Source organism: Micrasema longulum, unplaced genomic scaffold (genome assembly GCF_059751315.1).
Source record: "Micrasema longulum isolate JH-2025_06_02 unplaced genomic scaffold, ASM5975131v1 h1tg000044l, whole genome shotgun sequence".
Classification (NCBI taxonomy): Eukaryota; Metazoa; Arthropoda; class Insecta; order Trichoptera; family Brachycentridae; genus Micrasema; species Micrasema longulum.
Genome location: NW_028277251.1, coordinates 1,444,401 through 1,470,809, shown reverse-complemented (window position 1 = coordinate 1,470,809; position 26,409 = coordinate 1,444,401). Strand labels below are relative to the sequence as shown.

The following is a 26,409-nucleotide window of genomic DNA, read 5'->3' as shown; positions in this document are numbered from 1 at the left end:
TGTTTATAATAAACAAATTTTGCGTATGTTGCAAGGTTAGCATATTATTGCAATTTGCAATATTGTTATCTTGTAAGCCACATAATGATCTTAATTCGCAACAATAATTTAAGCATTTTAAAGCTGTGTTACATAACTTTAAGTCGAATTGCGTGGTTTTTGATTAACACATCTCGGCATTACAGAGAATTTGTAAGTTTAAACTCATTATATTATTTCAAAGTAAGAATATTATATTTAAATCATGTTTCTGACACTCATTTTCTTAGATTTCGTGGCTCGTCACATTTTTGCATTACACCACCCAGATCTCGTTGATCGTCCTAAGGAAAAAGGGTAGTTTGGTGTTTATTTAGATTTAAAACTTTAAGACCTGATGAAGAAGAATGTGTCCACGGAGTACGAAGCGTTACCAACTGTTTGATAGAGGAAATTCCTTTCAATAACTGTCCTGAGAGTCTTGTTGTCAGCAACACTAAATACTTGTAGATACGTGTGTACCATTATGACCCAGGCCAGGGAAAGGAACCTGAAACAAATTTTTATAACTTGTTAAAAAAACATTAGGGTAAAGCAAGCAAAAAATGCGCACTATCAAAGATGACGCATAGCGAATTTTTCGAAATACGTTTCCAAAGTTAACCAATCAGTTATCTATGGCCTAAACTATCAATCGGCGTGTTTTTCGCATCGCTTGTTGGATTACTTTTTTTATAAAAAGCTGTTTGTTTTTTTGTGGTTTTCATCTAAAAATCGATAAAACCAAATATTTTTTTACAAGACTAAGACTACAATAGCAAGGGTGAGTATTATTTAATTTTGTTTATTGATCATTTAACTTTTTTGAAAGTGAATTTGTTTTTTCATAGTTGACACATGTATTGTACAAATGAATACTTTAAGTATTGTTCGCTTATTAACAACATGTTATGTTTCAGAAAATATTTTATTTTCATATATTTTAATTAGTGGTAGGTTTTTTAATTACAACATTTATTGTAATAAAAAGTGTGTTAAGTCCGCACTCTTTGCTTGCTTTACTTTAAGCTTAAGAGAGCTTGGTTTGAGCGCATCGAAGATTTGACAAAATATACAAATGACAAAAATCTATTTCATGAAAAAAAAACTATTAAAATAAATTAATATTTCAATGTTTAGAAATTAAAAGTGAAGAAAAAATATAAATTTTGCCAAAACTATACTGTCAAAATGGAATATTTACAACCAAAATATTATTTCTAAAAAATACAATAATCATTATTATAAAAAATGGGTTTTTACTCAACAATTCAATTTTTTTAAACTATTTTATTGGTGGCATATTTAATCCTTGAATTTGTGAAAAATACCACTAAAATTAGCTGACTTAAAAATGTATTTCTTTTTTAGAATTAAAATCGAAAAATTTCCTTTAACATTTTTTCTGTTTAATTTATCATATTCAAATCATTAGAACAAATTTTACTTCAATACTTTGTATTTATTTGAGTAATAACGCTATAAAGCCGCCGATGCGCGATGTGGACGAAAATCGTTCTAGGATTATCAATCACGAAATTAGCTATCGTTTACAGCAAAACAATGGGCTTTAGGTGGTCAAGTCGAAAACCGTAAGCCTAGCGACGAAAGCGTCCATCACACGTCCGTTGTTAAACCAAAAACCAAACGAAATTTTTCATCGCTTTAGTTCTATGCAATAGCGTGAAATGGTGCCTCTAAAGCTGTAGCGTTTTATTACTACTCCGAGAGTTCAAATTTGTATCTGCCGATCGAAAAGTAATTATATTTTAGTTATATAAAATTTCTAAGTATATTTTTTTTATCATATACTTTATTATATCTTTTTTTTTATCTAACGTTCATCCAAGTTTGCTTTATTTTTTTTAATTGCACGGATTTTGAAAGAACTGTGTTTTAAAATTCCTCGCTTTTTATCAGACTACAGCCTTAACAAGCGACAATACTTTCTCACTTTCAGTTCTCATCATTAATATTGCGCTCTGCAACTCTTTATCGAGAATATCATTTAACAAAAAGTGGTGGAATTTATATATTTCATGATTGTCATCAAAAATACAAAAAAAAACGAAAGTAATTCATTCAAATCAAGTCTATGAGACAGTTTATTTTTTCGAATTAACAAAAAATGTGCAAAAATCGCCACAAAAAATAATAAAGGCATCATATTTAATTGATTGGGAAACTAAATTAAAGAAATTAATAAAATTCTTACCTTAATCCATGAATACAGTTAATGGCGTCTTCAGAAGATTCCTCTGTTTTCATTATTTTTTCAGTATTAGAAAGGGCAGAAAATGACAACAGAATTTGCGATAGTCGACCTAAAACGAAATATATGTAAAATATAAAAATACGTAGTTGCATAATTGATATAGCGGCATTTGCACACACCGCTACACCTCAAGGGCGCTGTACAGTAAATATCCTAACACCACTCGTAGCTACAAAGCGCGTGGACGGTTACCTCATTTATAGATCGTAAAATCGATTTCAATAACAGATAGGAGCTAGATTACAGCACGTCTTGCAGCTCCAGGGGGCATAAATGGTAAGAAATCTAACCCAAACTTAAACTTTTTTTAAATTGACTATGAAATTGTTTTTATACAAAAAAAGGTTTTACAAATTTAATTTACAAAACGTCCAGCAGCTACAAAGCGCATGGACGGTTATAATTCTAGACCCGTTTACAAAATTTCGACATGATATAAATTGATAGTTGATAATATTAGATTATCAAACTTCTTGCAGCTGCAAAGCGCATGGACGAGTGGATATGGGAATATGTAGATGTTTAAGGCTTTAGTGGTATTTTTATTTATTTATTTATATTTTTTTTGCAAATTTTGCTACATTTTATTTAAATTTTAAAGACATTTAAAAAAAAAAAAATATTGATTATTTTATTTTTTTGCGTTACAATAGGTATACATTAGTTACAAACACAAAAAAAACGTTACATTAACACAAAAAAATCTCACTAAGGCATGGTCTGTATACATTTTATTTTTAATCGAAATAAAAGCTACTGCAAGAATACAATACATATCAACAAGTAAAAAAATAGTGTTGATAAAAGAACACAACTTTTTTGTCACTAAAAATGAGAAATTTATAGTAAAAGTATATTCTATTTTTTAAAAAAAAGAAGGTATTTAAGTCCGTTTTTTTATTCATTACTTCAACATAAATTCTAACCGAAATGTATATAAATAATTAATATCTATCATACTGTCCGTATGAAATGCATTGAAGAGTTTTGGAGCTATATCCAATTAATATCTTTGCCCGAGTCTGATATTACATTTTGGGATTTCAAATAAACTATTCAATCTTTGACTAGCAAAAATTTTACCAAATAAATGTCGGCGCATAAAAACATATTTTAGACATTTCTGGTAATAGATTTCTCGTAGCTTCAAAAGTTCAACTACATTGCGTTTTTTTCCATTCCACTCCACTCCATTCTAAAAAGAATGACCCGCTACGCTTCTATTTTAGAAACTTGTCCAGCATATGAGAAAGAGAGGATATGTGTAAGGAAGTTATGAAAAATACATAACGCCCAGACCAATTGAATAAAAAATCATTCTTGGATTTTTTTATGCCAGTTACACAGTTTTCTGCGCCGCGGTGCCTGTCGTACAACCAATAATGTATGCCAATAACTATAATATGGATTAAACGGATTGTTTGACCAACCTGTTCCTTTTCGGTTTTTTCCTGCGCCACGTGCCATTTTAGTGCTATGTCCGTTTCCGTTCTGTCCAATATTGCCGTTTATGCAGTTTGTTCCATCCGCCATGTTGTTGTTATCTTTTCCGATGTCTCCGTTCTCGGCAGCGAAATCAATTGAACTGTTGTATTGGTTAATATAACCTTCATAAGCGGATGCACATAGGATCAAAAAAACTGCTGTTAATCCTGCTCCGCTGAAATAAAAACCCTTTCTTTATAATAAAATAAATAAAACAACTTTGTTGATTGATTTGGTGTTTATTTTGTAGAACTCCATATTAAACTTATAATATAAGAAATCAAACGCTGATTTGAGTCTACTGAAAACTTTATTTCATTTTTACAAATATAACAATAAAAAATTCGTGACAATTGTTTCGCCTAGTTAGGGCATTTCCAAACAAATGTGAAGATTAGATTGATTGAATGTCCTTGTATAGTTATATATTTCAAGGTACTTAAAATATTTCAATTGTATAATTGAATTATATAACGACATAAGGACATTCAATCCATCTAATCTTCACATTCGTTTGAAAATGCTCTAACAAAGCGAAACAATTGTCACGAAATTTTTGTTTTTATATCTGTAAAAATTAAATTATGTGTTCAGAAGACTCAAATAAGTGTTTGATTTCTTTTATTATAAGTTTAAAAACACGTTGTTTTAACCACTGATTTATTTTTTCCACTGACCGGTTATAAATACAAACAAGCTTCTTTCTCAGGGGCTATTATTATAATGGATAACTTATACAGCGCCAGTTTCGTAATATAATACCTCAAAGAGGCTTTACTGAGTTATCAAGTGATTATTTGAAGAAATAAATTTAATTTCAATTTTTTAAAATGCCATAGTGCCTGCGACCGCAAATGCGCGTTTGCCGAATTTAGTGCGCTGTTTGCGTAGAGGTATAAAAACTTTTCTTTTTGACTTAGATGTAGCTGATCTAAGCGTAAGACGTCTGTCAGTTAGTTCATCTGGAATGGATAGTTCCCTTAGATATTCCGGAGCAGAGTTGTGCAGTGACTTATACATAAGCTAACAGAATTTGTATTCCACCCTCTGTGGAAAACGTAAACAGCGTTATTTCCGAAGGAGTGGAGTCATATGACTGACCTTAGAGATTCATTCTTAACATATTACAACATAGATGAAGAACATTTTAGAGACTGGTTTAAGTGGCCAATTTACACAATGTGTAACATTCACCATTCTGCTCACATTTGACATCAAATTTGGACAAACTCAAAATATTGTTAATTAATTCTTTCCTATTTTATTTTTTCTTATCAGTATGCTGCCAATGAAACAAATAAATCTAGCATTTTTTCTTGAAATGATGGTTGTGTGATATGGATACGTTTGAAGCTAGACAGGAGTGGACTAAAAGAAATATGGTTTATTTGGGTATTTATCCATTTTTCCTTATTGTGAATCGCTTTTTTAATTTCTAAAATTTCCAAATTGTCTTACCATAATATTTCATTTTCACAATGAAATACGTTTAATCTTTTCTTTTCTTCTTTTAACTTTAATATTTATTGAAATTATAATTATTTTCCATCTGATGGTTTGCGAATTAAAAAAAATATTCATGGGAAATAATTCATTGGTTAAGTAACCCTTGAGAAAGAATCTTGTTTAGATTTGAAACCGGTGGGTGGAAATATAAATTAGTGGTAAAAAACAAAGTTGTTTTATTTATTTTATCTTAATGAATAATTACAGACTTAGTGCTTTTAATATAAAATTTCTCTTTATTTTATGAATCAAAATAAATATTTACTAAAATAATTCAATTTTTTAAATCATTCTTTGTATTATTATTATAGTAGGATAATTTATATAGCGCCATGTTTGCGAAAATCACCTCAAGGGCGCTGTACAGTAAATAAATATCCCAGGGCCCTAATTACAATGGAAAAGTAACAGTTATCTTCAATTTTATCTACAAATTTAAATTAAATTTTCTGTATGAAAAGCAGAATATACATACTTTTTTTCTTTTAAACATGTTCAATTATATGTTAACGATGAAGATACTTTGAATGTTCATGCAAATATACTCATTTTCGTACACAAATATCGATTTTTCTTTGTAGACAGTCGAAGATAACTCTTAACTGTTTGCTCCCAATGTAATCGAGCCCCCGCACGTTTTACAGCTACAGAGCGCATGGACGATTTAGATTCTAGTTTTTCGTTTTCAATTATAACATATTTCAATTATAACAGTTGGGAGCTAGAACACAGCACGTTTTGCAACTACAAAGCGCATGGGTAGTAGGAAATCTAGCCCGCATTGGCATTGTGGTTTAATTTGACATTGAAGGTTTATGTTTGAATGATATTAAAATTGACAGAAAAACTTGTTTTTAAAAATAGGAGTTAGATTTTTACAGATCTTGCGGGTACTGAGTGCATGGTCGGTTAAATAATGAGAAACTAGAAAATTTTGAACGAGTTGTGGTATAGTGTGTAATTCAAACTAAAGATCTAAATCGGAGCTACGTACAATCCACAACCACTCTTTTTTTGTATATTTATAATTACTTGTTTAATAAATGTTATCGTTATATTATCTATCGACATATTATGCTCATTTTAAAGTATTAAAAAAATAATAGTGTCGTATATACGATATCATACTATGGATGAAAAGAAGATTAGATTATTAATGAGGAGAAAGACAATGTCTCAAAATTATTCCCGGAATTAAAACTATATAACGAGTTACCTGACGAAATGAAGGAAATCGAAAGCTTTGAAATATTTCAAGTTAATTTGAAAAAATGTTTTGTAACGAAATTTCGATACAAAATTGTAAAGTTATTAAAAGTTTAAATTAGTTCTAAAGATTTTATGAACTACCATAGAAAAGCATAAACAAGAAAGACCTATATTACACTTGTTATCTAGTGAACGGGAAAATTAAATGGCGAGATTCGGGTTTTTTCAGTGAATCAAACCCTATAATTGGAAACTGGAAGATGCGTGAAAATCACTAAAATCATGAAAATAACAAAAAACATGAAAATAACGAATACCATGACAACACAAAGTCCAGCGAATGGCCAGTGTCAAATCTATCTAGAAGGACCAGTATAAAAATACAAATCGAAGGACCAATGTGGGTTTTTTTAGACGGTTCAGAAGTTGGCAGTTTGTTGTTTAAATTGAAACTCTCCTTGTTTTACAAAAAATACACTGAAAATGTATTAACTTTAATAATAATTCAATTCTTATAACTAAGGGTAGAAAATCGGGCTAAAAAGGCTGTCTCCTTAATATTATATATTGGATGGGTTAGCTTTATAATATTTTCTACTACCCGTAGATAGATGGAAGGAGTGCTTTTCCAAAACTATAGTTGTGTTGTTTTAATATAATTAAGTGTAAGACTTATAACAAAGTTTTCATTTTTGTAATAGTTCAGAGCCAGCTCCGTTCATTCTGTGAAATTAAAATTAGAAAAATAAATCAAATACGCTAAAATTTCTTACATTAAGTATGATTATAAGCTGGGTGAATTTATAATACTCGTATCATGACAAAACACGCAACTGAAAAGACATTCCAGAAAATGAGAAACATTGTAAAAATTGTTTGAAACATTTCATCAACGACAGATCTGTGGATATTTGAGCACATAGTCACCGCTTGCATTTTATTTGCAAATTAAAAAGAAGTTTTCCATGTGAAAAATAGTCTTACAATTTTATTTTCTAAACATGTTTAATTACAGGTTACCCGTGAAGACTCTTTGAATTTTCATACAAATATACACATGTTCGTACATAAATATCGATGTTACTTTATACCGTCGTGATATGTACCGATGAAGACAGCGTGTATTATCGCGGCCCAGATAACCTTAAACACACCGAATCAGATCACACATCAACTTAGTAATAATAATACAGTTAACTCCTAGAGTTTTTTTATTTTAATGGTTTTCTATTATGTACTAGGTTACAGGTTACAGCATGTTCCTCTAAGCGTTGTGTACGAATCAGATAAAATGATCTGCTGTGGCCTTGTTTTAAGGTTTTTCTTCGCGTATGCTTTAAGAAAAGGAAACCACAGATTCAGCAGAAGCCAGATTATTGACAGACATTAATAGATCTCCCGTTCCGTTTAGACCAGTGTTTCCTACGGTGGGACATAAGGCCTCAGAGGTTGGACATCACGCTTTAGAGATGAGACACGTCGGCATCTCACATATAAAGGGGAATACTCATCGGTCATACAAAAAAATGCCTGTGATGTACAAAATTGAAATATACGCCAAATTGTACTTGTGAAGTGACTGATAATGCTAAACCTGTTATTTTCGACCATCTGCAAACACTATTCACTCATTTTAAAGAACGATTTGCTGATTTAAAGGAAATACATTTTCCAGCTTGGTTGACACAACCAATGCTGGTAGATATTTCAAATGAACAACTGTATCAAGAGGAACTTTCAGAAATGCAAAATGATGAATCGATTACAAATTTATTGAATATAAAAGGAATAATAACATTGATTTGCTGGTGGAAAAACTAATACAAAATATCCTAATATTACTTTGCCTGCCAGAAAATTATTATTACCCTTTCCCTCATCTTATTTGGTAGAATGTGGTTTTAGCACCCTAAGGGATTTACTAATTAAAAAAACGAAATCGATTAGATATAACGAATAAAGGTATAAAGGGGACCTAAGACTAAAATTAACTAAGTTAGATCCGGACATAAGATTTTTTTGTAGCAAGCGTAACGGAATTAAATTATGAATTAGGCGTCGAGATATGTGTGTGTTTGTACTCAATTTCAATTTATTTATTTATTTATTCATTATTATCATTATATTACATACACAAAATTATAATTTATGTAAAGTTGCTTTGACTGTCTAACCAGGGTTATTTACCCCGTTCTAAAACAGTCAAAGAATATAAAAAACAGTAATCAATTTATAGAAACAGTTATAAAGATACAGGACAAAGTGAAAAACAAAGTAAAAACATGGTAAAAAATGTAGTAAAAACATAGTAAAATGTAATAAAAACATAGTAAAATTGTAGTAAAAACATAGTAAAAATGTAGTAAAAAAAACGTAGCAAAAAAATAAATTATAAAAACAAAGTAATAAATGCAGTGAAAACATAGTTAAAAAAAAACATGAAAATATATAAATATGTCTATAAAAATATTTTGAAATTCAGTAAAATGCGAATTGTCACTCGTCTTTTTTTATTGTTTTCATTTTTATTTTATTCTACTTAATTACATTTTCAATCTGTGTTTCGTAATCATTTCAGTTATAATATATGTATTAGAATAGGTTTTATTTAATTTCATTAGGGGTTTGTATGTTTACAAACATATTACAACATGATTTGAAAATTTACTTGCTGTTTACTTTAAAAAGATGCCGGTGGGGCATCTGACTTCTGAAAAGACTACGGGGGGGCATGGCATAATGAAGGCTGGGAAACACTGGTTTAGACGATGTTCAGCGTTTTGAGTCCTTCTTTTGTTTATTTAACAAAAATTGCTTTTACAATTTTCACCAAGCTCGATACTTCTTAGTTTATTATAAGTTTATTGTTTTATTTTTTTAACTTACCCTACAATATAAAATTTAATATCTGTCCACATATTATACGACCCTGGAACAGGTCTGACAACGAGGACCTTGAGGTGTGGATTTTCTCTTGTGATGTTGCCGCCATTTTGAGGTTGTTCTAATATTTTCTTTGCTGCAGTAGATTCTGCTTCGTGCGCTCCTGATCTTAGTAAAGATTCCAGATCCATAGGTGTGCAAGATGTTGGCATGCAGATCCCCATCAAAAGAGTTCGAACCTGTAAGAAAAAACACATTTAGGAAAAATTGCCATTATCAAACATTTTTTGAGTTTGTCCAAATTTTTGTAGACAATGACTAGATTCAACTCCCAGGGTAGCTGTTAATATTAACATATTACAACAGAGATGAAGAACATTTTAGAGAAGGTAATATAGAAGTCTAGGCATCTACAGGGCTTATGACCTGTCGTTGGCTGGTTTAAGTGGCCACTTTACACACTCTGTAACATTCACTATTTTGCCAATATTTGAACATATGTATTCCTTCAATTCTTGATCTGTTGAAGTTTGTGAAGTTAAAGAGCTAAAACCTATATTTATGCGGGTGAGATTCAACTAATTGAATAAATTCACCTACATACTAGGCAACGCCTGAAAATATTATTTTTTCAATTTCTATCCTTCTTCATGAACCAGGTTGATAAGAAAATAATCAAGATACGCTGCGATTGGTGTACCAGTGCCCTATGCACTATTAGGTGCGGAAAAAGAAAGAAGAAAAAATAAAATCGGATTTAAAAAAAATAATTAATAGTTGATTTATGAAACTTTTTGTACTGCAAATTAATTGTACATTGGCGGGTTTATTCATCATCATCATCATCATTCCCTTTCCGCACCTAATGATGCATAAGGCACTGGATTGGCACATCAATCGCAGCGTATCTTAATCATTTTTGCTACATGAAGGTAAAATGATCAGTCTCACGCTTCCGGTACCAGTCCAGGGACTATGAAATATTTTTAGTTTAAGAACACCCTTTTAAATAAATATTTCATATTTCAACTATGTCGGGAATCAAACCCGAGACCTCTTGCATGGTAGGCAAACGCGCTGACCATTACACCACGAGGCCGACGAAAAATTAAATCGGATTTAAAAAGAACGATTTAAAAAAATAATATTAAATTTATTAAACATTTTGTATATCAAATTAATTGTTCATTGGCGGGTTTATTGCCAAATGGTATTTTTTTCAAACCTACCAATAAAATATTTTTTTTTTTATAATTCAAGTTATAAAATATATTCAATAGAAAATAAAAAAGGCAAAGATACGGATATAAAAATAGAAATAAATGTATTTGTGTATAAATTATCTTAAATCAATACCATTACTCAAGGGGAAAAAGGAAAATATGAGGAAACAGAAAGAAGTGTCTCCTCCAGGCTGACTAGACTGTCTGATATTTTCTATATTTTAAACATTAACACTAACTAAGTGTAGTGTGCGGTATCTGGTGGACAAGCTGTCTGCTGTTTCCCTAATAAATAAATATCCCGAATAAAATATACGGTAGTGGTTACACACATAAAGAGAGACTTTTACCCAAGCGTCAACCACAACCATAATACAAGATACTCTAATAGGGATCTGATACTAAGTGAAGGGGTCAACACTGTTCTGGCATCGAGACAACACTATAACGTAGGCAAAAAGGTTCATAACCTTTTGCCAGAATCGTGGAAAGACGGGAGTGTTGTCAAGTTACGGAAGGTGTTGACCTCGCTCTTTCATGACATTGGTCGTAGGGAGTCAGAAAAGTTGATGCATGCCACGGATTGGAGAACCTTACTGGATGTCAAAAATAAATTATAAAAAATAAGGAATAATTTTAAAAAAAATATATTTATACATGACAACCATGAAGTTTCGCATAAATAAATTGTCTATGTTTTTATGAATGTATGTATGTGTATGCGCATGGGTGTATGTACGTATGTGTGTATGTGCATGTGTTTATATTTGTATATTTATATATATATGTGTATGTCTGTATGTATATGAATCAAAATGTGTATCCGAATAAGTTTATATTTTGTTTGTCTGTGCTCTATATTAATTTGTTAACTATTATACTATATTAAAATGTAATTGCCTAGCTTGGAACGGGGTATGTACCCCTGTTAGCTGGGCAAAGTGAACATGGAATTGTATTTTGATAAAGAGTGTGAATAAATAAATAAAAAAAATAAATAAAAAATAATAATCAATACGTCTTGTCTAGTATATACTAGACAAATGTCCAAATTCAATGTCGACAACCTATGTAGACAATTTATTTGTATCGCACCATTTAAAAATTGGCCTTGGGCATTCGGCCAACCCCATAAAACGAAAACGAAAGATATTTGAAGATTAACATTTTGTTTTTTTTCATTTTTACAGCCAGCCGCATAGAACTTCTACCTACTTAAGGGTGTGTGGAGGGGGTAAGTTTTTTTGTTTTGTTTTGGTGGATAATTTGTTTTGTTTTGTTGACAAATTTTATAAAAGCCTTTTTTATATTTACGTAGGTACCTTTTATCCAGATGTCATAAAAACTTGTTTTTTAAAACTATTCCTTAAAAAATATCACGCTATCATGTGTCGGAAAATGTACATTATTTGCCATACTTTTCAAAAAATACTGTTGTTTCTAACAAAGTAAATTTGGCTAACATTTTGATAGATAAAACGTCTCTAGGAATATTTTTTTTATTTTTATTTTTCTTGTTTGAGTATAGTAATTATTTTGAACGTATTTATTTTACAGAAACAAACAGTCAACAACGATAAAATAACATTAAAAAAATTCGGTTTAAAGACAGACCAGCGAAATTTCTTAATAAAAATCATACATATTAAATTGTGGTACAACCAAAGGGTGTGTTTTTGTGTATTTGTATGAGAGCAAGTGTAGAGGTGTATTTATATGGGAGTCAGTATTCAGATGTGTGTAAGCGTGAGCTTCATTAAATAGCAAATGAGAGCCAGAAAGAATGAATCTTAATTTTTTTAATGTATTATTTTGTATCCATTATTAATTAATTACTTTTAATATTTATCGCTCTCTATCATCTCTGACGTTCTGAGCAGTTAGCTCCGTAGTTTTTCTACAAAGTTTTTCTTTTTTTTTCTTTATCTATCCTCGACTCTATTGTTTACACCTTGACACACGTTTTGTACTCGTATATCCGAATCTTGCTTCCAATCCGCATGTGTTCGTCGTACCATACGACATTTCTTAGGCATCCAGATGTTTTACTAATTGTGATAGATATGTTCTAATCATCACTGCCACTAAATGCATCGTCTACGTGGTATGTAATATTAAAGACCTTATTTCCCTTAGTACATTCACCACTTCCTTCATTCTTGAAGGCGTTTTTATTTTGCTTGCGTAAGAAAAAGTTTTTGGCTAATACACGGTTTTTCAGGGCCAGGCTGCGAAACTTTAGAGAAACATTCCTCGTGGTAAGCTTTTAAAAAAGTCCTTTTATTTGTTTTCCAAAAATATATTTTTTTAATTATTTTTTTACGATCTCAAAATGGGGTAACCCTTTAATTTTCTTGAAATACCTCTCCCGGACAAAAAAAAATACGATAAAAACGTATTCGACCAACGACGCGGACAAGGGAAGCGGCTAGGTAGAAGAGAAGTAGGGGTTTGTGGAGGGACTGGTTGTCCGAGAAATTAAGGATTTACTACATTTTGAGCTAACTGTATTTTTTTTTTTTTAAAAAGCTTACCATGAGGAATTTTCCTCTGAAGTTTCGCGGTCTGGCCCTGAAAAACCGTGTAAATTATTTTGTTATATTTAGTTATAAAGGTGCTAAACTTGCTTTGTTTCTTTGTTGTTCTTAATGTGTGTTTTTTTATGTTGATATTATTTACTTCCCGAATTGAGTTGTTATAACTCTCGGAAATGTAATATGAGTTTAAAATGTATTACCCTTGTAAAATACTTTGTGTTTTATGAATAAAAAATATCAATACTCGTAATATCAATCCATAACCGGTCGATTTATAAAATTAAGCATTACAAATTGGTACTAAAAGGAAAAAAATATTTTCAAATATAATAAAATAAAGTGGATATGTTACAAGCGCAAGTTGGTGGTAAAAGGATGTTCGTTGAAAATATATTTCATACTTATGGCGAATTTTTTCGATTCTAATTATATATTGATATAAAATTACTTTATAAAGTTTTCGTTCATAATTTCCGAGTTTAAAAATGAGCACGTATACATCGGCTAGCAGTTAGTGTCACGTTACTTTGACGTCACACGTCATGCCCGCCGAGTACGCTTCTGACAAATATTACAAACAGGTTTGGCGTAGTAACGTAATATGTCACAGTTTGTCCCATGGGGCGTGAAATATCTCATTAGGTAATTCAAAATATGTGTATTCAAAACAATAATCGTGGAAAGTTAATCAGATAGAAATGCCATTAAATACATACTTTTGATTCGTACCGGAGAAATCCAAGAAAAAAAATTGCTTTAAAAAAACACATTTGATCTACAAATTGCATTTTTTTTACTTGAAATTTCATATCGCTATGACAAACCGTCGAAAAATTTGATTTTACCGAGGAAGTCTGTAAATAATTTTCCTCGAAATCACCAGTTGATTTTAAATTACATTTTATATGTTGATTCTAAATTAACGTCGCACGTTGCTACGACACACCGTTAAGAAGATTGATTTTACCGAAAAAGTTCGTGAAAAATTTGACTAGAAAACACCACAGTTGATCTATATGTGGAACTTAAAATGTTGATGGAAATTTTTTCGTCGCTACGACATACCGTTGAAATTTTTTACTCAAAAATACCACTGTTGATGTAAAGATAAATTTATTATGTTGATTCAATATTTACGTCGCTACGATATACCGTTGAGAAATTTGATTTTACCGAGGAAGTCCGTAAAATTTTTCGCTCGAAATTAAGGTTAATCTAAAAATGACATTTTAAATATTCGTTCAAATTTTCCGTTTAATAAAAGAGTTCCTATAACGGGCAAACCGACAAAAAAAACGAACAAGCGATTACACGGAGCATAGAATTAAGAACAGTCTAGAAGAAGTAGAATCATATTGATTAGATTTAAAATTTACACTAAAAATGTATTATGTAACTTAGTAGACATTATAATAATAAATATGTACACCCCCCCCCCCTCTCCTTATCCTCTCTTCAAGCATTTTTGTCCTTATCCCGCCCAATTTACAGTAACTTAATGTTCTTAAAATTAATATTTAAAAAATCTTTGATTATTGAGTACATGAAAATAACATTTTTATATGTATTTATTTGATATGTAATATATATTTTCTTTACTAACTTTGTATACTATGTGGAAATCTGTTATAAGTTCTGAGTTTATACACTATATCTGTTTGTTTACTAAAAATATGTATGTAGAACTGTTGATTTCCCTAATAAAATAAAATTAAAATAAAATATTTGAATACATCGGACTGTGTCTAAAAATTCCCCTACTATGCCTCACTTTCACAGCGAGCATTCGTGATGCCGCCGCGTAATGTTGCACGATGGGAAAAAATATAATTATAACCCAAATGTAAGGTAAAAAAAAGCAATCTGTTAATTTCTCTAAAATTTTATTGTGCCCTCGGAAATATTAATTGACACAACAGAGTAGATAAGTAAAAGGGTAAATTAATAAGAGTAATGGAATTAATGAACTTTAAACTTAAAATATAAAACAAATTTTATTTTACATTAAACGGATATTTTTATATCATGTTAAATACATACATGATGTTTAAAATATAATGTCGGTCAAGTGTCCAACACATAGTTGTTAATCCGAGACCCAATTTTCATTAGTTCTCTCATTAGATGAGCAAAGTAGGGAAAAAAAAATACTGCCCTTGCAACACTAACGAAATGTTCATTTTGTTTCTTTGACAATCTGACAGATGGAAAAATAATTCACTTTTTAAGTAATGCATTTGTTACATACACATTAATTTGCTAATTACACATGAAATGTGATTGCACCCTGTTTCTTTAATATCTTAGCAGTATTTCTACACTTTAAAAGAACACAACACTGCATAGTTGAATTCAAATCATGAGTTGCGTACTGAGCGACGTCTAAAAAGAAACCAATGGGTCAAAACGTAAACCTACTCATTTTTGAGTTGTTTAGTCGCCTTCTGTTTGATGTGCGTATGCGGTTTTTGGACTATTCTTACTTCTATAACACGGAGTCATGTATTTTCAGTTTTATAATATAGATATTATATATTTTGTTAAGTGGTTCTTTTTTTTCTTTCTTGTTTAATGGCTTTTTCGCCCATTGAGTGGTTGTTAAAATCCTTCAGATCAATTTGTCATCTGCCTAAGATCTTTGAACAAATGGATTTGGATTTATAGTGAATACCGCAGACCCACAAATGGTCGTAATAATTTTTCCACCAAATAGAAGTATAGAATTTTATGATGTATGGAACATGATAACTATTATCATTGGAAATGAAATAAATGGACACGTTATCTGGATAAAAATATAATTTAAAGTTACATTATTATTAAATTCATGACTTTTACATAAAAATCTTATAAAATTCCTTGATTAAGTGTAATTACTTTGTTTTATTTGAAGAACGAGCGCTTATGTCTGATTAAGGGTGAAAAGGAGAATAATAATAATTATTATATATTTGGCTGATTTAAACAGCGCCATTTTTGTGTAAAATCATCTCAAAGGCGCTTTACAACTGTACACTTTACTTATATTCTAACTAAACTAAAGTGACATATTATATTTTCTGATTTAAAATTGGAGGTACGATAATCTAAAGAAGTTAGATTTTAGTCGCGATCTGAACCAACTGGGACTGTCGATGGTTCGTAATTTTGAAGGCAATTGGTTCCAGGCAGAGGGGCCGACAACGGCAAAAGCGCTATCTCCAATATGTGTTAAACAACTTATAAATGGAATATAATATTTACATTGTTATATTTAGAGGTCACATAAGAATATGTTTATGCATGCCCTATTTTAAGATTTAAAATAAATAAAAAATAAACTATTATTAATATTTAAAGCATTTCCTTTGTGGGTAAACATTTTACTAAACATTATTAAATATTTGTAAACAAATATCGATAATAGGTTGTTTATTAATTTGTAATAACATTCAGTAAAAAATAAATAGGTCGTGGGCATACAAAAGAAATTGACCAAGTGTCAAAGTCAATAATGTTCAGGGGAGCCATTTTAGTGTTTTTCTTGAGTTCAATTGCTTCTCAAAGATCAGATTTTTCAAGTAGGTGGTTGGTAATTTTACATCATATGAACGGTACTTTCAACTTTAATGTAAAGTATAAACGTGCAGAATGATGAACGTGAAATACTGTGTTATGTGGCCACTTAAACTAACCGATGACAGAAATGCCAAGACTACCTAATTACCTTCTTTTAAATATTCTCCATCTCTGCTGAAATATATATATCGTAATAATTCCCTATCGGGATAAATTCAACCCTTATCGACTAAATTTTGGACAGTTAAAAAATATTGCGCATAATTTTTTTTATTTAAAAAAAAAAAAAAAAATATCTGCGTTCTTATGATTTACCCAAATATTTAATTTTGAGGGCCATTTTCAACGAGTTGTAAATAACTCACTATTAGAAAATGGAATCAAGTTGGGGTAGGGTGGGATTCGAACCACAGACCTTTGGTCCGTGAGTCCGAGACACTAGCCACAGGACCACAACCCGATATAATAATAATTAAACCCGAGATAATTTACCTATATTAGGTTAACATATTACATTTTAGGGAAGGTAATCAAGAAGTCTAGGCATCTACAGGGCTTATGACCTGTCATTGGCTGGTTTTAATAGTAATAATAATGATTTATCAACAAAAACTACTATTTTTTTATCTACTACATACATACTTAGGTAATAGATTTATCTGGATTATGTCTAGTCTGCTTAACTAGGCACAACCTGTTTTGGGGCAGACATTTTTATGCAAAAAGTTTAAGTGGCCACTTTACACACTGTGTAACATTCACCATTCCGCCCATATTTGAACATCTATAGTTTTTCAATTCTTTCGTCTGTTGATGGTTATGAAGTTAAAGATCTGAAACCTTTATTTATGCGGGTGAGATTAATCTTATTGAATTATTTCACCTAAACACTAGGCATTGTCTGTAAATCTTATTTTTTTAATTTCTTTACTTCTTTATATTAGGTTATTTACTTGCATTAAATTACTTTTTAATTTTGTCGATATTATCATTTTAAGCATAAAAAGGAAAACTACTTTTTATATTTCACTTTTTGTGCTGTGACATGTTCACATAATTTCCATACTTACTAGTTCTTTGCTCAATGTATTATTATTGCCTTTTTAAAATGATTTTTTATTATTATTTTTTTTAAATTATTCTTATGTTGTTGAAATTCCATTTGTCGATGCGTTTTGAAGCTGCAAGACTTTTTGTGATGCCATATCATCTATCATATTATTTTAATCATATTATGTAAATGTTATCAGCTATCAAATATCTAAATTTAGTAAATGGGGTCTAGAATTTCAATCGTCCATGCGCTCAGTAGCTGCAAGACTTGTTGTTATCTAACTTTAAATTTTATAAATTTGCTTTTTATTTCGTTGTTAAAATATCACTTAAACTCTAAACTTCATTGTCAAATAATTTAAAAAAAAATTAAAATGTAAATAGGGGCTAGATTTCTTATTGTCCATGCGCTCTGTAGCTGCAAGACGTTCTGTTATCTAGCTCATATATATCATAATTGTAATATATCATAATTGGAGACGAGGAACTAGAATCCCAACCGTCCATGCGCTCTGTAGCTGCAAGACGTGTTGGGATATTTATTTATTTATTGTACAGCGCCTTTGAGGTGATTTTCACAAAAATGGCGCTATTTAAATTATCCAAACATTATTATTATTACTTAAAAAAATATTTTGAATTTCGGAAACATTTATGGTATTCGCCAAAGACTGCTCAAAGCCCCTTATCTAACGCTAAACTCTGCAAATTACCTACCTTGGGCACAGTTTCTCCAAGAGATATTTGTATCTTCGCCACGCTGAACCCTGCAGGAAACGGTGGTATTTCGTTAGATCCTAGTTCCACCTGCAGTTCCTTGCAAAGGCTCGAGGAGCCGAGCCAAAAGTCGTTGCCGAAAAAATACTGTCCGTTGTAACGCCCTGAAGAATCAGCCACTGGAAAAAAAAATAGAATTAAAGTGTGCGTGTGATTTATTTTTTATTTTTAAATTATTAAATTTAATCTTGAATTGTGCACAAACATATTCTTATATGTGCTCCAAAAATAAAATTATAAATGTTCTGATGTTGACAATATTTTCTGTAGTTCATAAAAGGGTCGACTTTCAATGCCTTTATCGCCGTCAGCACAATTTCAGTATATATCAGGGGCGAATCAGCCATAAAAGCGATTATGTGCAGCTTACCATTATATTTGACTATTTTTTTATTTATTTGTTTTATCTTTATTAATTTATTATTTTATTTATTTATAAAATAATATACATACTTAATAACAGGGAATCTTTATAAAACAAATTAATGTAAAATGAAAACGGAGTGTTCTCTGTTTATGATAGTCTCCATCTAACATGGCAAAGCCTGTTCTAAGATGGAGATTTTTTATCTTTAGAGCATAAGTAGTCCTTTACTAATAAAACAATAACATAAAAAAGAAAAACTAAAACTACCAAGGTTATATATGTGCCAAGAATACATGTTATTTAAACATAAATAATATAGTATAATTTATAATAAAACAAATATAAAGCAATGAAATACATAAAAATATAAATAATATGTGTACCAATTATATAAAGTAGTACGTGTATTGATTTACATATATTTTTCAAAAAAATCTCTCGCTACACTATTTATATGTGCAGTTATTTTTATTTTAAAATTTGTTTTACATTTTGAGTCTTTTATATTTGGCAATAAATTATTAAATATTTTTGGAGCAATTACATTGTATTGCTTTTTACCGAAGGCGGTTGATACAAATGGGACAATACAGTTAATTTGTTTCGCTGAACGAGTGTTTATATTCCGTTGGGTTCTTTTGACCACACTTAATTTATCATAAAATTTAAGTAGTAGGCACCTTACAAACAATTGTCTTACATCCAATATCTTTAACTCAGTGAATAGATCTTCCGTCGAATACCTCAAGGGTTTTTTGAGAATGATCTTCATGATCCATTTTTGTGCTATTTTTACTGGTTCAAGGATTAAACGAGAGCAACCTCCCCAAGCTAAATTGCAATATGATAGTTTGCTTTGGCAAAAAGCAAAGTAAATTTGTCTCATAAGTTGAGCATTCAAAATATTTCTTAGGCTTTTATAAATGTATGCTTATTTCCGTATTTGCTTGGATATTTTTATAATTTGATCTTTCCAGATAAGTTAAGAATCTATTTTGACACCTAAGTATTTAATTGAATTTATTTGTTCTAAATTTTCACATTTACACAAAGTATTAGGTATGCACGATTGAATCTTGAGTGAAAAATTTTCAGGTTCTGTTTTTTTTTGTGATACTGAAGCAGATGAATTTGTTTTTTTAAATATTTGAGGTGAGTAAATTATTGTCCAACCAATCTTTTACGCGTCGGATACCCTTTTCACATTTTAGTTTTGCTTTCATCCAAGATTCGGAGTCAAATATTAGTACCGTGTCATCAACGAAAGTTATTGTTTTGCCTCCAGTTGGTAGGTTGCAAAATGTATTAATATAAATGTTAAACAATAACGGACCTAAAACACTTCCTTGAGGGACATCGAAGTTTAAGGACATTTGTTTACTACGGACACTATTTATACATACACTTTGAGTCCTCTTACTTAGATAATTTGTAAACCATGCTAATGGTTGTCCAGCTATTCCGATTTCACGTAATTTGTGAACTAGTAGTTTGTGAGACACTGTATCGAAGGCCTTTGCCAAATCGAGAAAAACTGCCACACATTTTAGTTTTGCTTCAAGTTTACTTGCAATGTGTTCTGTTAGTTCCACAACTGCATCTTCTATACTTAGTTTTTCTCTAAAACCATATTGCTGTTTTGACAGGATACTATTTGACTTCAGGTAGGTAGTAAGTCTTTTTTTAGCAATTTTCTTTATAATTTGAAATATCCAAATTATTACCAGATTTATAAATGGGTTTGATGATCGCTAGTTTGCAGTGATTAGGAAAGATACCAGTGCCAAAACTAAGGTTGACTATATGAGTTAAGGGTGTTGTAATGTATTGACTATATCTTTTACATAGTGCTGAATTCAAATTATCAGTTCCTGCAAAATAACTATCTTTTCATTTCTTTATTGTTTTAATTATTTCAGTAGAATTTGTTGGTTCCAGTGACGTTAAAGGATTATACACATTTTTTTCTGTGTCATTATTTTCTATAATCAATTCCTCTTCTTTTTTATTATTGGTCCTTGATATCTTTTCTGCTAAGTTTGATCCTACAGTTGTGAAATATTTATTAATATGATTTAAAACTATGTGTGGACTTTAGATAATAATGTTTTGATTATGGGAAAGTAAATAAAATAATTTATATTTATTATAACTGGACGGGCGCCCCTGAAACGTAAGACTGATCAATTTACCTTAATGTTACACAAATGACCAAGATACACTGCGATTGGTGTACCAATGCAGTGTCCTTTGCACTATTATGTGCGGAAAAGGAATGATAATTTATTTATTTATTTTTACGTAAACGGCATATATTTCCTTTAACATATATTGAACATAAATATGGAAAAAAATACATATATAAATACATAACAAAAAATTGCATAGCAATAAAAATAATAACAAGTAGGTAAATACACATAATCAATAAAAAAAATGAACGAAATAAATACATAAATATGAAAAAACAAAAAAAAGGAAAAACATTTTTTAAATATAAAGAAAAGTTTAAGAATATTATTGCGAAAGAAAAAAATAAATCTGACTCGTTTTACAACTATCAAGTCCAGAACCAAATATATCAGCCTTGTCCTCATACTGATTGCCATATCTGTGGATCCTAGGGATAGGCAGGTGCATGTGATAGTTGGTCCTAGAACTTGCAGAACAAAAAGGAGATCTGTGGCGGGTATGTCGACCAGGTACACGGAAAAGATACCTTTATTTTCCCACGGTTAATTAATCTACTACTAGTCAAATCATTCTTTAAGACCATACAGTTTAAATGACCATTGTATATAAAAATTTCGCTCATAGGACTAATGCGATATTCTACGAACGTTATTAAAATTACAGCTGGTTTAAAATTTAAATGAAATATTCTTTCGTAGTGTAATAAATGCTACACTAATTTAGTGAACTCAAGGATGAAGCAGTTGTAGAAAATTATGTAATACAGGCTATGATCTAAATAGTTCAATGCTCTCATTTATGTCTTAAGAAATTACAATGACAACAGGAGGTTGGGTGCATTTAAGTTATGTCACAATGAAATTCATGACAGGCAAACATACAACCTTAACGATATTATAGAAGTATTGTGGTATTGCAATAATAATTTATGTCAACATGATAACAAACCTAAAAATCCAGTACTTAGCAGGTGCTATATTTAGAAAGCTGGTTTTAGATAGTTTGTCCTTAAGATTTATATTAAAGCGATACATTTTACATTTTAATATTTCTATGAATTTAATGCCTTCCAGTTACTGACCTACCAATAAATATAATTTACGTATAATACGCTAATTAAAAAGCGTGTTTATTATGTAATATTAATTTACCAATACTTGTCATATAATTTATTATATAAATAAAACACGAGTGATACTTTAATCCACAAATTTGTGGATTAAAGTATTACTCGTGTTTTATTTATATAATAAATTACAATGAACTTCCATCAAGAATTTTCACTTACAAACTTAAATGTCTTGTCATATAACACCAACGCTACCTGTAGCTCAATCACAAAAAACTATCGACGTGCTTAAAAACATGCTAAGCGTTTGAGCGATCACAATGAACGATAATGAACATGCTTAAGCTATCGCAGTTATGAATCAATGCGAGTGTAATCTCTAAGTCAACGTTCGTGTCGGTTTGTTTTTTGTTTACCTAGTAAATAAATACAGATCATTGGCGATAAATCGGCGTTTAATATATAAAATATTTCAATATATTGCATGCAAAATAGTAAAGGGTATTTAGTACAAAAAAGTGAAAATTAAATTGCAATTTCTATGGCGACTGCTTTTCTGGACATTTGGCTTGTCAACCGCCGCGCCAGCTCAATGCAATGAATAGCATGATACATTATAAATAAATAAACAAAAATAGCAGTTTTGGAATATTTTCCATATTTACACCGGTAAAATTCAAATAGTGATTGCGCAGCAGGATTATACGTCGCGAAACGTAAATATTTCGACATTTAATATTACGTGTTCACGGATGTTCTATTGTGATTGCAAATTCAATAAACAATCATGGTGAGATTTTGTTATTAAGTCGCTTATTAGCACGTCGATAGTTATCTGAGATTGAGGTACTGATTCTTGATATATTACCTCGTTACCTGGGCCTCGATTATAATGGGAAGATTAAGACGTCATACCTTCACCTTGACTGTATAGTTGAAGATAAATTTTGTCTAGCGATTACGAAGATAAACTACCGACACCCTCCTTCAAGTTTTGGGTAGGTACATCGATATGAAACAAAGGGAAGCGTACTTCAGGGTACATATATTTACCCACTAAAAGGATACAGCTTCAGTATTAAGTTGAAGATAAAATTCTCTCTACCGATTACTAAGATACGCTACCGATCCCCCCACCATCAGGTTTTGATATAGGCACATCGGTTTGTATCGACGGGTCTAGAACTCCTTGAGACGTTAGTTTATCTACGCATTGAAAGTGACAATTTTTTTTTCCACAAAGTAATATTTCCTTTAATTACGATTTACTTAAATTTATAATCATTTTGAGGTTGGCACTTTATTTTTTCAAAATCCTATTAAAGATATGTGAGAGAAATAAGTAAATTTTGAAGTCGATTTAAATTCTGACGTAACTGTCAGTTTCGGAAACGAGTGGCTAGATGCAAAAAATAATGTCGCTAGATTCTGCCTTATTAACATATCAGAGTATCTAGGCGTAAAAATGTTGCCGCTATTAAAAAAAAATTTCGTTGTTATATTTTTTCCGTCTGTTTTTACTATCTTCCGGCGTATCGAGTTGTTTAAGGAGACTGCTTTTTAATCGCTCAATTGATAAAGACTGACGATCGTTAAGCATAATGTTTTTGTAGTTGTCAAAAGTTATATAAAAATCATGTTCAAGCAAGCATTTCTTGCTTAAATTGGGACTCATTGGAGTTTATAATCGCTCTGAAGTGAGCACTTTTAATCACAGAAGCCTATTTAAAATATAAATGAGAACTATTTTTATGGTAATAACTTTAAAAAACGCGAACTAAATTTTTGCGGTCATTCATTGGTTTGTTTCGATCATATGATGTCGATGACTAGTAGGTAGAACATATTGAGGTATATACAGATAATACAGGAGTTAAGTATACCGTCTCGATATACACATATGAAGATAGCGTTCATAATTGAGGCCCTGTGTCTGAATCAAACCAGGAACCTTCCGAGTGTGATTCAAGCGTCTTTGCTATTATTCAACAATATGTTCATTTTTTTACGTATTTTATTCAATCAAACGGTGTGGGTATGTTGGTAGGAAGAAATTTCCTTAAGACAATAAAGCCTTTGCTTAACAATGTGTATCCGTACATTATAGATTGTATATATTAATAATATTATAACGTAAATATGTCAATAAAATTATTAAAGTAAATGCCTTAGATGATACATTATAAATAATAATATTTAAATATATATGTACTTGCAATCAGATTCTTTCGAAAAATGAGACATGCGTTTAAATTTTTCGTGACAATCTTGTATTTATTCATAGATATTTTATTCCTGTTTTCTTTGAATCTGACAGGCAAAATTGTTTCCCAATATTAAGCTTAGTTTATCTGGAAAAATATTTTGTTTTCTTATATAATATGTCTTAAAGGAGAATGTACTCGTAGATTGTATTTCTTTTATTAAATATTGTTCTGTTCATGTAAACTAAAATGCCTACATTACAAAATACATTTTTCTACAGATAGGACACGATCGATCTGACAAGATTTTTTTTTACTATTGAGTTTTTACAAAAAAAATTGAGTAAGTTTTGTACGTATTTTCTAAAATTTAAAGACGAGCAGTAAAGGTAAAAAAAACAAAAAAGTTTATACGTTATTAAAAAATATATATATTTTACAAAGATATTGTGTTTGATGTTTCGGCCTTGTGGTGTAGTGATCAGTGCGTTTGGCTTCCACGCATGAGGTCTCAGGTTCGAACCCCGACCGAGTTTTTTTTATTTTTTATTTATTTACAATTTTAAAAAACCCGTTAGGGTTACATTAGAAATTTAATATTGTCTAGTCATTTTATGTCTCGTCTAGTCTAGTTAGTTCAGTCATCATGTGCTTTTTCAGATTGATTTTAAACATAGAATATTTATTTAAAAAGGCGTTTTGAATGTAAAATATTGTATAGTACCTTAGACGAGAACTTGAAGCGTCGGACTGATCATCTTACCTCCATGTAACACAAATGATATAGATACGCTGCGATTGGTGTACCAACGCAGTGTCCTATGCATGTGTAGGTGTGGAAAGTGAATAATGTGGATGATGATGTTAAGTGAGGTTAGGATAGGTTGGGTTGAGTTATATAATATTTTTTAAAAGTATCTTGACTTAACTTAATCATTCTAACCTAACCAGTAGCGCAATCATAAATAACTATCGACGTGCTAATAAGCGACGTGATAACTATTTTTTACTTTTTTTGTATATCGTATTCTCGATCACAATAGAACATCCGGGAATACCTAATACCTAATAACATAATAATTAATTTCAAAATATTAACATTACGCGACGTATAATCCTGCTGCGCAATCACATATTTCAGTTTCACCGGTGTAAATATGGAAAATATTCCAAAACCGCTATTTTAATTTATTTATTCATTATTTATCATGCAATTTATTGCACTTAACCGGCGGTTGGCATGCAAAATGTCAAGAAAAGCAGTCGCCATAGTAATTGCAATTTAATTTTCACTTTTTTGTATAAGATACTCCTTACTATTTTGCAAATGCAATACATTGTATTATTATTTATAGTAAACGCTGCTTTCTCGCCAGAGAACTGTATTTATTTACGAGAAAAAACAAAAAACAAACCGACACGAGCGTTGACTTAGAGATTACACACGCGTTGACTTATGACTGCGATAACTTAAGATAGTTCATTATTGTTCATTGTGATCGCTCAAATGCTCAGCTTGTTTTTAATCACGTCGATATTTATTTGTGATTAAGCTACAGGTGGCTTTTGGTTCAGCCATCTCCAAAGAGCTAGCTTTCGACCTGCCAACACGTTAAACTTTGTGTTTTTTTTATATTAATAAATGTTCTTTTTTTGCAAACCCGGCTAAATCCATTTTTCTTTATTTTGAGCAAATCTCAAAAACTGATACAATACTTAACTTTAACTTTTTTTTACAACTTATTTTTTTTTTTATAATCAGTAAATGTTTTATACGTAAGCAGTGTAGACATAAGCATGATTATGTCAAGAAACAGTAGTGAAATAATAAATTTAATTTTATGTATTCCAACTTTACAATACTCAAGTAGAGGTTGCCGTGTTTGCAACAAATCCAATAATTTAAAAGTCAAGCTCTTACCATAAATAAACCCATATTTTTAACTAGCAATTTTTTTTTTCATAATGTCTTTATTCAATAAAATATAAACATTATAACAATATTAATACATTTTAAAGAAAACAAAGTATTAAAATATATTTTGTCCCGAT

The 26,409-nt window shown here is 30.5% G+C and overlaps 1 protein-coding gene across 1 annotated transcript in view; it reads right to left on the bottom strand.

The window, feature by feature from the left end:
• LOC148285300 (nose resistant to fluoxetine protein 6-like) overlaps positions 1–26,409 on the bottom strand; it is a gene marked incomplete at its 3' end in the record, with an annotated part of 55,258 nt that overhangs the window by 17,991 nt on the left and 10,858 nt on the right. The window contains exons 3-7 of the mRNA XM_088227515.1: positions 18,465–18,643; positions 9,419–9,615; positions 3,724–3,953; positions 2,234–2,342; positions 374–529 (exon numbers count right to left, since the gene is read on the bottom strand). Coding sequence (XP_088083641.1) covers positions 374–529; positions 2,234–2,342; positions 3,724–3,953; positions 9,419–9,615; positions 18,465–18,643 — 871 coding nt within the window. The remainder of the gene's footprint in view (positions 1–373; positions 530–2,233; positions 2,343–3,723; positions 3,954–9,418; positions 9,616–18,464; positions 18,644–26,409) is intronic.